Source organism: Schistocerca piceifrons, chromosome X (assembly GCF_021461385.2).
Source record: "Schistocerca piceifrons isolate TAMUIC-IGC-003096 chromosome X, iqSchPice1.1, whole genome shotgun sequence".
Taxonomy (NCBI): domain Eukaryota; kingdom Metazoa; phylum Arthropoda; class Insecta; order Orthoptera; family Acrididae; genus Schistocerca; species Schistocerca piceifrons.
Window position 1 is genome coordinate 481,416,633 of NC_060149.1, and position 12,404 is coordinate 481,429,036.

General features: G+C 39.9%; 1 protein-coding gene across 1 annotated transcript in view; it reads right to left on the reverse strand.

Annotated features, from left to right (window-relative positions):
• Window positions 1-12,404, reverse strand: part of LOC124722073 (serine/threonine-protein kinase GL21140) — a 212,200-nt gene that overhangs the window by 96,857 nt on the left and 102,939 nt on the right. Inside the window, exon 5 of the mRNA XM_047247271.1 lies at window positions 998-1,175. Coding sequence (XP_047103227.1) covers window positions 998-1,175 — 178 coding nt within the window. The remainder of the gene's footprint in view (window positions 1-997; window positions 1,176-12,404) is intronic.

Sequence of the window (12,404 nt, forward strand, 5' to 3'; positions counted from 1 at the left end):
TTAAAGTTATCCGACACCAAAATTTCATGAACGATCTTAACTACCTTATCAAGCACCTTTTTGCCTGTCTGCTTCCAGTATTTAACTCTGTTTAAGCTCATTTCCTCCTCCAGCTACCCCTCCCAGACCCCACTCCCTTTTTTCTAGTTAGTAGATGAATTCCCTCATTTCATACTTCATATGTGTGGACATGAGCATGAAGTTCTGAGTTTGGTTTGTTTAAAAACAAATTTTGGTTGTGAAGTGCTATTGTTGGGGATAGTTTGCCAGAATCTGGCAGCTGTCCCTGTTATTACAGTTATCCTTATTATTAACTGCTTTAACATGTGCACATATTTTACCCATCCAATGTTTCTTTTAACAGCCATATGTTCAGTTTACTCAAAAATTAGCTACCAAACATTACATCACACATTTCTTTGTACTTATTTAAACTACTGTTATTAGCTCACTTCACAAACAAGAAGGATAATGACATAAAACAATGAGAGAGATCAAATATGTTAAATATCAATTATTCAATAACAAAATAACTGGATTACACGGCTAAAATTGAAGCAAATGCCAAATATTATCTGGAATAAAGTGAATAAGTTTTCTTATGAAAGTAATAAAATTGTTAAGAGGTTGCTACGAATACAACACACAAAGAGAACAGTGTAAGTGGCAAATACTTTTGGGTACAAGCTGTATAGTTTTTCTGTATAATCTCATGAATATTACTGGAAGATTAACAAACTCGAACAAAACCAAACTGTGTTTACAGAAAACACTTTCATTTTTTATTTGTACAGAAATAATAGTTGTCCTGTAAGCCACAAACCGGGAAAGATAAAGTACTTGTATAAATCGTATTTCTATAATGAAGATGATAAGCTATTTGAATAGTGATATTAGCAATATGTAACATAGATCTTAATTATGGTCTAAATTCATTTGAAGTTAAATTTACATATGATAATAATTTTCTGAATTACATATAAGTTAAATCAGATACCTTTCTCGGCACTGCATAACAATGGCAAAATTCCCTTCGCCAATTATCGGTCCCATCTCATATGTAGATTCAATCAGCGGTGGATACACTGGTCCTGATTCAGTATTGTGCGATAATGGTTGTTTCCGTTTCTTAGATTTTATTAGAGGCTGGCGAATAGGGTTTGGCATTTCACATACTGTAAAGGAATTTCACATTAGTATATAGAAAATGCCATGAGGTCAGAACAAAATTTAAGTTATCAATGTATTATTGCAATTGGTAACTGGCTATTAATTTGGTAGAAATTACAGACTAATGTAGATTTATTCACAATGACAGTATATATCAATGAATGATCTTGATGTTCCATCATTCCATATTTTCAGTATTGGTGTTATTCATCTGATATTTAACTGAATGGGAATACATCACTGTAGGTTTTAAAAACTGTACCACATTAAGAGCTCCTTCACACTCATCTAAATATAGGGGATCAGACTCTTGTTATCTTATATAGGCATTGCCTACCACAGCACCATATTCTGCCTGTTTACATATCTCTGTATTTGAATACCCGTGCCTATACCAGTTTTTTTGGCACTTCAGCGGATAAATCTTGCAGGATGGCAAACAGGAAGAGGAAACGTGAAATAACAATATCATGCTGAAAACACAATCGAGTCCAAAGCCCAAAGCAAGGTCATCAGTAAAGTACAACACTTAGAAATCAAAGCACGTTTACTGAAACCAACATACAGCCACAACAAAACTGAACTCCTGGACTGAGTGTGTAAATATTTATAAAAGTATAGAATATTCTAGAATATACAAACATTACAAACATAAGATATTTCAAGAACATTTCAGAAATGATAAATCCTAAATAACAAAAAATTGCTGGTGATTGGATTTGAACTGGCAACCAATAACATGCCAACGACAATAGCCACTATGCCGTACCGAGTTCACCACAGCTCACAGCAATAGGTCAATCAAATAAATGTGTTATCACACATACCAGCAGGCTAACATATCAATCTTAGTTTCTCCGTGAAGAAAAAAATTATTTGGGGTTATACCAGCAGTTTTTCTTTCTTGTTACTCATGGTGGTGGTGGTGGTGGTGGTGGTGGTGGTGGTGGTGGTGCTGCTGCTGATGTATGTTCAACATCAAGGTCCTTAGCACAAATAAGTTCATGGAGAACAGTCTGATTGAGAGAGGCAGAAGTTTAAAATTTCACTATAATTAATAGAAGACATATGATCACACATATGTACAAAAACTCAGACTTGCGATAAAACTATGCCAACTACTAAATATTATTATGATGATAATACTACAACAGGAAATACTAACCAACTGTAGTACAAATGCATCACTGGCTGGACACTAATTGAAAAACCAGATAACACAGTCACTAAAATTTTCAATTAAGGTGGAAGTCCAACAATTTATAATGGGCACCACATTCAGTTCATAATAAACTAATACAGAGGGCATGTCCGTAGTTACATTTACAGCTCTCCCTTGTTTGACTATATGGCAAACTTCATTAAGAGAGATATACTGAAATTCTTACATTAGAGGCACTAGAAACATGTGGAATCTTCCACCAGAGCAAAGTCATATGGGGGGGGGGGGAGGGTTTGCTATGATCACAATAAAATGGAAGTAGGAACAAGGAGTTTCAAAGTTGACAATTTCTCTTATCTCACCTCTGACCATACTACTTCATTTCATTGGTGCAGGACATTCAACAGTAAGATTACTGCCTGTATAGCAAATGTCGTCACTCTCCCAGGCGTCCTTAACTAAATCAACTTTTTTCCCCTAATTTCGACATGCCCAGCAGAATTCAACCTCTTTTCTATGTTGTTCTGGTAAAAGGGTGTCCTAGATATGGTAGGCAGATTCTTCGCCACTATCACGGAAAGCCACGATGAACAAAGGGAGCCATCCTGTTTTAACATTAAAATGACAATGTTCATTTGCAACATTATAAAACAGTTCTAAAAATCACATTTACAGTACCTTCTTTTCTAAAAATGTGCAAATTAAAAAAAAAAAAAAAAAAAAAAAAATCTAAGCTGCTTACAAAATCAAGGTGACGATTATTCCATCCAGGTATAAATATCAATAGTTGCCACATCCATGCCTATAAGATAGCTTGTTAAATAAATCCTTAAGGCCCTTAGTGCTGGATGACAATTACCATAAAGTTACTCCTTAGGTGACCAAGCAGTAGTATAGTGTACAGACACCTGGGGTATGGAGTATATTTTCTATATTCTTTGCCGTATGAAGAGTTAACCACCTGATTTGAAATGGTGACTTGCCAGTCTCAGCAAAGAAGCTGGTAATAGAGCTACTCCTAAAATTCCTCTGCTGCAAGTCTAATTTTCTCATGGTGGACTGTGTCCAGTACCTTCACATATGATGATGGAGTAGAGTTAGACACAATGCTTCCTTAATGAAATCGGGATCATTCAAATGCTCTACAGAACGGAACCAAGCACGACTGGTCTCCTCTCCCTGACCTATGCACAATTCATCTTAAAATATCAAATACTTTGAGGAACCAATTTCAGCAGTCACACTGGCATGGTACCGTGCAACTTTCTGATCGAAAGTATGCTCAATAACCTCACAGAAATTTTAACATTTGAAGTGGTATGTATTCACTCCAAGTCATACAATACTACAAATTCACAGAATGGTCAAAAGGAATGGACGGGGATTTTTCTGTCAAGAATTTAAAACCGGTTTCAAAAATGTAAAAAGTGTTTCACTGTCTGGCCTTCATACAATCTAATTACCTTCATATGCTTCATGCTTGCTGCAGGGATGGAGTATGGATAAAAAATTGAAAAGGCATCTATGAATATGGAACAATTGCAGGCTTCAAACCACGGATGTGTTACTGATGATAGCCACTGCAAAACAGTGACACTTAAAACATTACCTTGACAGGCAGTTTTGTTGTATGAAGTGATTAAACATGGCATTCATGACTTTGTATCTAAAATAATGTGGAAATATGAAGGCTCATAAAAACACAAGAGAGAACATCCCTAGAAGTTTCATGCATGAAGCTGTGAAGATTTGTGCTTTCCAATAGTACTGTAAGCCTGCTGTAAAGCTAAGTAAATGCCTACTGGGTATAGCACATGCAGGAAATACTGCTGTACAGCTGCCTCCAATAGTATCAGGTTATTAATGTTGGAAAGATATTTTCTAAATCCATGCAAAATGATTGAGGAGCTGTACAGATTTAAACAGCAAGACAAGGCACTCCAAGATCTTTCCCATGCAGCTGGTGGGAGAAACACTACACAAGTTACTTGAACGCATATGGTCCTTCCAGATTCAAGGAGGAGAATTTAAGTAACTTACTTCCACGCACAGGGAAATTAACTTTTAACTAATATAGGGTTAAAAGGTTGAAAAGGATCTGATGGGGTGCTGATGACAGGTAGAAACCACACTAACAGTGAACTCCTGGTGCACGAGGTGATCAACACTTGTCAAGATCTGATGCTCTAATGAAGTAATCGCCAGTTGATCAGTTATGACACTAAGGTAAGACTTCACTACTCCAGTGTTACACATACGTGGATATCAGTCCCTTTGTGCTGACCATGAGTACACTGGAGTTTGGCCCATGAGAGAGAGAGAGAGAGAGAGAGAGAGAGAGAGAGAGAGAGAGAGAGAGAGAGAGAGAGAAGGGTTTGGAGGTGGGGTGGGGGGGGGGGGGGAGGTAAATACAAGTTCCAATGGTGGATATGAAACTTTTTCCAGCAGCCCCTTTTGATAAACAGGCTCTGGCTCAGAGACTTTTAAAGAGTGTCTTTCAACAGGTGGTGCTTACATTGTTGAAGTACCCTTCTGCGGCATTTAATGGTCAGAATGATGTATGTGCACACGGGGCTGGCCTCCAATTGGGGAGGGGAACCTTAATGAACATGGCATTGCTAGTTTTGTCAAGTTATTTCTTGGTGGTTTTGTGTCTGATGGCATTCTCAATAGATCCACGGAGAGGCATATCCACTGTTAGGGAAATGCTAAGAGTGTACCAGTCAGCATTCTTAAAAATCCAACATGGGACATCCATCCGAGTATCAATGTGGGGGTCATAAAACAATAATATAATGATCAGTATCACAAAGATCATGGTCAACTTTCTATTAACTAGATTACTAAAAATTAGATATACAGACCATATGACCGATGGCTGGAAATGATCCAAGTGTTGTAATAAAATGAGTGTGGGAGCTGTTATTCAGTATACAAATTTCAAGACTTTAGTACAACAGCTCTAAGAAGTCATCAGTGTTAGTGGCTTCCGAGTTTCTACATAAAGAGTTACAAGCATTAAAATCACACAGTAAAAGAATAGGCATGGGGAGCTGGGAGATCAAATTAAACCAATTTTAAATCTTATCAAGATATGAATGAATATTTGTGCAGCTCTTTTCTTATGGTACTTCATTATATATAACTGCAAATTCTGCAGACTCTGAAGTTACTATTAACACTGTCTTTTGACTACTAATATACAATGTAACAGTGAGGTCCAAATGCACTTCCCTGGGTCTTGTATTAATTTTATGTATGTCAATGACACAGCATCCACATAAACTTGTAGTGTACAAAGAAATTCTCTGTTGAGTCACAAATTTCACTTGATACCCCATAACATTGTACTTTTGACAATAAGCATAGGTGTAACACTGAGTCAAATACTCTTTGGAAGTATAGCGATTCTGTGTCATCCCAACTACCTCAATCAATGGCTTCATGGATGCATGTTAGAGAAGTACAAGTTGGATCTCGCATGACTGGTGTTTTTGTAATCCATGCTTGTTGGCATGGATGAGGTCATTTTGTTCAAGATACCTCTCAGTATATTTGAGCTCAGAATATGATCTAAGATTCCACAACAGATGCATGTCAGAGTTACTGGACAAGATTTTTGTCGATCATTTCTGCTACCCAGTTTGAAGATGGGTGTGACCTGGCGACAGTCTTTTATTCAAGAGATTCTACAATATATTATAGTACAAAAAGAGGCTAATTCAGCTGCACATTCTGATCCAAGATGCCATCAGACCATGGAGTTTTCTTCAATTTTAGAGATTTCAGCTGTTTCTCAATGCCAGTGACACTAACATACACATATACCCCTCATTTGTGCAGTGGTGCACAAGGTAAACTGGGGTAATATTCTTAGGTTTTCATTTGTAAAGGAACATAAAAATGGAGTTCAGCATTTCTGTTTCTGCTTTGCTACCCTATAAATGACCAAAATTTCTTTGGGTTTTGAGAGACATCTTTCGATAATATTACATTACAGTAATTACTGATCGCTTCACACATTCCTCTCTTAACAACCAAACAAGCTGCATTCAGCACCTCTCTATTATCTACACGGTGTTACAAAAAGGTATGGCCAAACTTTCAGGAAACATTCCTCACACACAAAGAAAGAAAATATGTTATGTGGACATGTGTCCAGAAAAGCTTACTTTCCATGTTAGAGCTCATTTTATTACTTCTCTTCAAATCACATTAATCATGGAATGGAGACACACAGCAACAGCACGTACCAGCGTGACTTCAAACACTTTGCTACAGGAAATGTTCAAAATGTCTTCCGTTAGCGAGGATACATGCATCCACCCTCCGTCACATGGAATCCCTGTTGCGCTGATGCAGCCCTGGAGAATGGCGTATCACAGCCGTCCACAATATGAGCACGAAGAGTCTCTACATTTGGTACCGGGGTTGCGTAGACAAGAGCTTTCAAATGCACCCATAAATGAAAGTCAAGAGCGTTGAGGTCAGGAGAGCGTGGAGGCCATGGAATTGGTCCGCCTCTACCAATCCATCAGTCACCGAATCTGTTGTTGCGAAGCGTACGAACACTTCGACTGAAATGTGCAGGAGCTCCATCGTGCATGAACCACATGTTGTGTCGTACTTGTAAAGGCACATGTTCTAGCAGCACAGGTAGAGTATCCCGTATGAAATCATGATAACGTGCTCCATTGAGCGTAGGTGGAAGAACATGGAGCCCAATCAAGACATCACCAACAATGCCTGCCCAAACGTTCACAGAAAATCTGTGTTGATGACGTGATTCCACAATTGCATGCGGATTCTCATCAGCCCACACATGTTGATTGTGAAAATTTACAATTTGATCACGTTGGAATGAAGCCTCATCCGTAAAGAGAACATTTGCACTGAAATGAGGACTGACACACTGTTGGATGAACCATTTGCAGAAGTGTACCCGTGGAGGCCAATCAGCTGCTGATAGTGCCTGCACACGCTGTACATGGTACGGAAATAACTGGTTCTCCTGTAGCACTCTCCATACAGTGACGTGGTCAACGTTACCCTGTACAGCAGCAAATTCTCTGACGCTGACATTAGGGTTATCGTCAACTGCATGAAGAATTGCCTCGTCCATTACAGGTGTCCTCGTCATTCTAGGTCTTCCCCAGTCGCGAGTCATAGGCTGGAATGTTCCGTGCTCCCTAAGACGCCGATCAATTGCTTCGAACGTCTTCCTGTCGGGACACCTTCGTTCTGGAAATCTGTCTCGATACAAACGTACCGCGTCACGGCTATTGCCCCGTGCTAATCCATACATCAAATGGGCATCTGCCAACTCCGCAATTGTAAACATTGCACTGACTGCAAAACCACGTTCGTGATGAACACTAACCTGTTGATGCTACGTACTGATGGGCTTGATGCTAGTACTGTAGAGCAATGAGTCGCATGTCAACACAAGCACTTAAGTCAACATTACCTTCCTTCAATTGGGCCAACTGGCGGTGAATCGAGGAAGTACAGTACATACTGACGAAACTAAAATGAGCTCTAACATGGAAATTAAGCGGTTCCGGACACATGTCCACATAACATCTTTTCTTCATTTGTGTATGAGGAATGCTTCCTGAAAGTTTGGCCGTACCTTTTTGTAACACCCTGTATATTCTTATGCCTTTTTCTACATCTATTGTGTAGCAGCCCCTGTTTCTTTATAAGTTCCTTTACAGTGAATTTACACCATGGAGGATCCCACCCTTTCGTCATGAATTGCTCTGCATCCAGTGCATGATAAATTATTATTTTAAACATAATATCCACAGCTCTTCTATGTACTCCTGTCCAGAGAGAAATGTGTCAAGTTCCTAACTGATAGATGACACAACTACCCCTTTATCTAGATTGTTGAACACCTACATCTTTCTAGTTACTTTAGTTACCCTTTCTACTGGTAATAACTGTTGGTACAACAGCCTCTAATGAGACTTCTGGGGGCATACAGCCACCAGCGTGGTCCAACTTGCCTATGTAGCTATTCATATGCCATGGTGTTACGACAATGAGCTCTGCCCATGGACACAATCACATCTCAGCAACAGCCATCTATCAGCTGTTTATGAAGCCCTGGTTTTAGTTTCCCTTATTATCTATTCACAATGCTGGCTACCAATCAAGGTCTGTATCAGTTGCACAAGTGGAGGGTTCACTGATGTAGCTTGCCATGGACTCAAGTGAACCTGAGCTACTGAACCAATTAGAATCTGAAGTTTGTATACCGCCGCCGCCACAACCACAATCTATACGAAAGCAGTTATATTGTATTTATTTTGATGTAACGGCCCTTTGGGCCTAAGAGCTGTCATACAATGTGCTTAACAGAAGCTTGTCTATTAGGTAAAACAAAAGATCATTAAAATAAACATGAGACAGACATATACTGTGACCCAAGAACACAGCAGATTGGATTTAGCGAACTAGGAAGACTGTAATAATTAATTTCACACACAGATTGGTGGGGAGCTCGGCCTTAAAGCCACATTAGTATTTTAATGTGTGCACACTGTTTCTACATGTTATACTCATTTTCCTACAGAACACAGAACATACAAATTTTTTGAGTGACATCCTTGAATACTTACAGAATCAACGGTCTACGCCTGCTTTCTGGTGAAGTTACAGTGTAATAAAAAGAATATTTCACTTCACTGGCTTACACACACGCCAGTTATTATACAAAGGACCATATTAATGTTTAGAAAATAGAGAATGTGTAACGGCTAGACATAACAGGTGATAACTGTGGTAACCCCATGTTACCATATATACTGCACCGGCACCTATCCACTGTGAAGATAAAGATGCAAGGCGGCGGGTCATCTTGTTACTATTCAACTCACTCCTGCCAGCACCTAGTGGTACAATCAAACGGTAACAGTAGCAGCATGCTGTGTTCGGTGCATGCAGTTAACAGACAGTTTCACTTATCAAGACTGACTAGTAACCCATTTATTATAATCCTGGAGCAGGGCACTCTCTTCTGCATTCTGTTGTAGTTAATTCATATGCTCTGTTGACTCAGCACTCAGGATATATGTTACTTGTTTGGACTCTACCTAATGATTTACACAGACTTTGTGTGGAACTTATAAACTGTGTTCTCATTAAAGTGATTCAGTTATTTTATGCATACTTATACATGTGTGTTACTAGTAAGTGATGACAAGTTCAGTTTATTATTTTCATGTGTTTTTCGAAGTTGCAATGTCAAACTGCACATTCTTGAAGGTTGTTCTTCCGCTGCAGCTCCAGCTGGAAAGCAGCAGCAGGAATACATTGGCATGTCAGACAAGAGTGTCGACAGGCCTGTTAATGCAGCCTCAGTATTTGGCAGCCTATCCACCACCTACAATGAAGCTGCCGTAGACAGTGGACCATGTGAGAAATGCCTACAGCAACACACTTTGCAGCCTATGAAGAAACTGGTGCGGTCACTCTTGAAGTGCTCGTTCTGTTATGGATCTCGTCCCAAATGTACAATTTTGTATGGAAGTTAGCCCCCCTTCAAGGTCCTGTCACTATCATATGAGGAAACGTGTCGTTTGCTGACTTCCTATTATCATAAACATACTAATGTAATTTTCCTGAGAGTGGAGTTTGATCAGTGCACGAAGCAGTGCCCCATCAATGTTATTGGACTTTGGCTGCAGGGTTGCAAGGTTGTAGTTGAAACTGTCGTTTTGTTACTGTTCAGTCAAAGGAATCTTACAGACACCATCATTCACGACACTGTTGTTAGGTTGCCCCCAACAAAGAGGTCCACCAATGAACACTGCAGTTTGAAACCCCCTCCTTCAATGTGCTTAAGGTAGCGCAAGCATTTGAAGCTTCTCAGGCCGTAGGCCCTTCACATTCCTGGGCTGATGCGGCCACTATTTACTTAGACTACACTAGATGTACATGTTCCAGCATCCCTTTACAGCCAGAAGTCATGGCAGTGCAACAGCCCAGCCCTCCACACAAACATGGCAATGGAGGACAAACTTCCACACGGCCATCTTCCTGCCGAACTATTTTATTTTTCTTTTATTAAACATGACCAATTGGCCTGCCCGCTAACAGCCTTGCTGCAGTGGTAACATTGGTTCCAATCAGAGAAACGAAGTTAAGCGCTGTCAGGCTGGGCTAGCACTTGGAAGGGTGACCATCCAGTCTGCCAAGCGCCGTTGGCGAGTGGGGTGCACTCAGCCCTTGTGGGGCAAACTAAGGAGCTACTTGACTGAGAAGTAGTGGCTCCAGTCTCGGAAACTGACATACAGCCAGGAGAGTGGTGTACTGGCCACATGCCCCTCCATATCCGCATCCAGTGACACCTACGGGTGGTGGCCAGTCGGTACCATTGGGCCTTCATGGCCTGTCTGGGAGGAGTTTAGTTTTTTTAGTTTAGTTGGCCTGCCCTCTGCATTGGGCTACTTTCAAACACTGCCGAAAGAAAGAATACATGGCAATGTTGTACAACTCTAGGTCTGTTCCAGCTGTAACTTCAAACCCTGAGGCTATGGACATTTATGTTGTTAGCTATGCATGTGACAATCTTGCAATTATTATTTTCTTCTCGGTGGACACCACAGCCTCAATAAATTTGAAGGACACTATTCCAACAGGCTGTGTCTAAACAATTTTATTGGCACAAGTAGCTTCAGGCATTGCCCATTCTCCATTAACCTACAGTAACAGATGTGGATACATGATTGATGTACTGCGGCGTCTAGCATTGGGCAAAGTACTGCCATATCAATGTACCAAGATTAAAACGATGATGACCACTGATGACTACTGTGCACAAATATGCAAGGCAAACAATTTCTCAATTTAACGACGACGATATATCCAAGGATGGGCAGAGCCCGAAACCTGTAGCGCAAATAAAATATTTTAAAAACAGCCTGGTGGAATAATGTTGTCCATCAAATCTTGCAACTGTTTCTAACAATCTGTTTATTAATTGCACACCCCTTCGATTGCAAATGGATATGGGTGGAGCAGCATCACTTCTGAAATCTGACAATACCCTGTGTCTTGGTTCCTATCCAACATCCGCTACTTCGCACTATCTTGCCAGTTATAACCGGGAACAAGTTCCTAAACAAAAATTTAGTTTCTACAGGTAACCATAAAACTTTCTTGGTAAATGCCTTTTCAAGATTGATCTCTGAAATACTCCTCTGTGATACAGACAAGGGGGAGATCGAGTCAATAATTAAATCACTGAAGCCTATGGGCTCTCATGGATATGATGGAGTGCCTAGCAGAATATTAAAGTACTGTGCTGCACATGAGGCCCCCCATTTAGCCATATTTGTAATTTTTCCTTTAGGAATGGTCAGTTTGCTGAATGATTAAAGCACTCAGTAGTAAAGCCGCTTTATAAAATGGGAGAGAAGAATAATGTAGACAATTTTAGACCTATTTGTATGCCATTAGTGTTTGCTAAAGCTATTGAAAACACTGTGTATGTAAGGATAATTGATCATTTTATATCACACGATTTGCTATTAAATGTACAGTTCGGCTTTAGAAGTCGTTTAACTACTGAAAATGCTACAGTCTCTTTTCTCTTTTAGATACTGGATGGGTTAAACAAAAGCTTTCAAATGCTAGGCGTACTTTTTGATTTAACTAAGGCATTTGATTGTGTTGATCACAAAATATTGCTCTAGAAGTTGGACCATTACGGAATACGTGGAGTAGCTCACAATTGGTTCACCTCTTACTTTAGTAACAGACAGCAAAAGGTCATTATTCACAGTGTTGAGAATGGCTATGATGTGGGGTCTGAGTGAGGTACAGTCAACTGGGGGGTGCCCCGGGGATCAGTGTTGGGGCCAGTCCTGTTCCTTATTTATATGAATGATTTTGGTTGGTTGGTAAAATAATTACACAATGGAAAGAAGAAAAGAAAGGAGACGTACAGCAAAATAACAGGAGAAAGGAAGAACCAGAAGAATGACAGAAGGACAACCAACACTACCATGGATAAAACAGGAAAACAAAACCACAGAGGGAAGCAAGAAACAGGTAAAAGGGG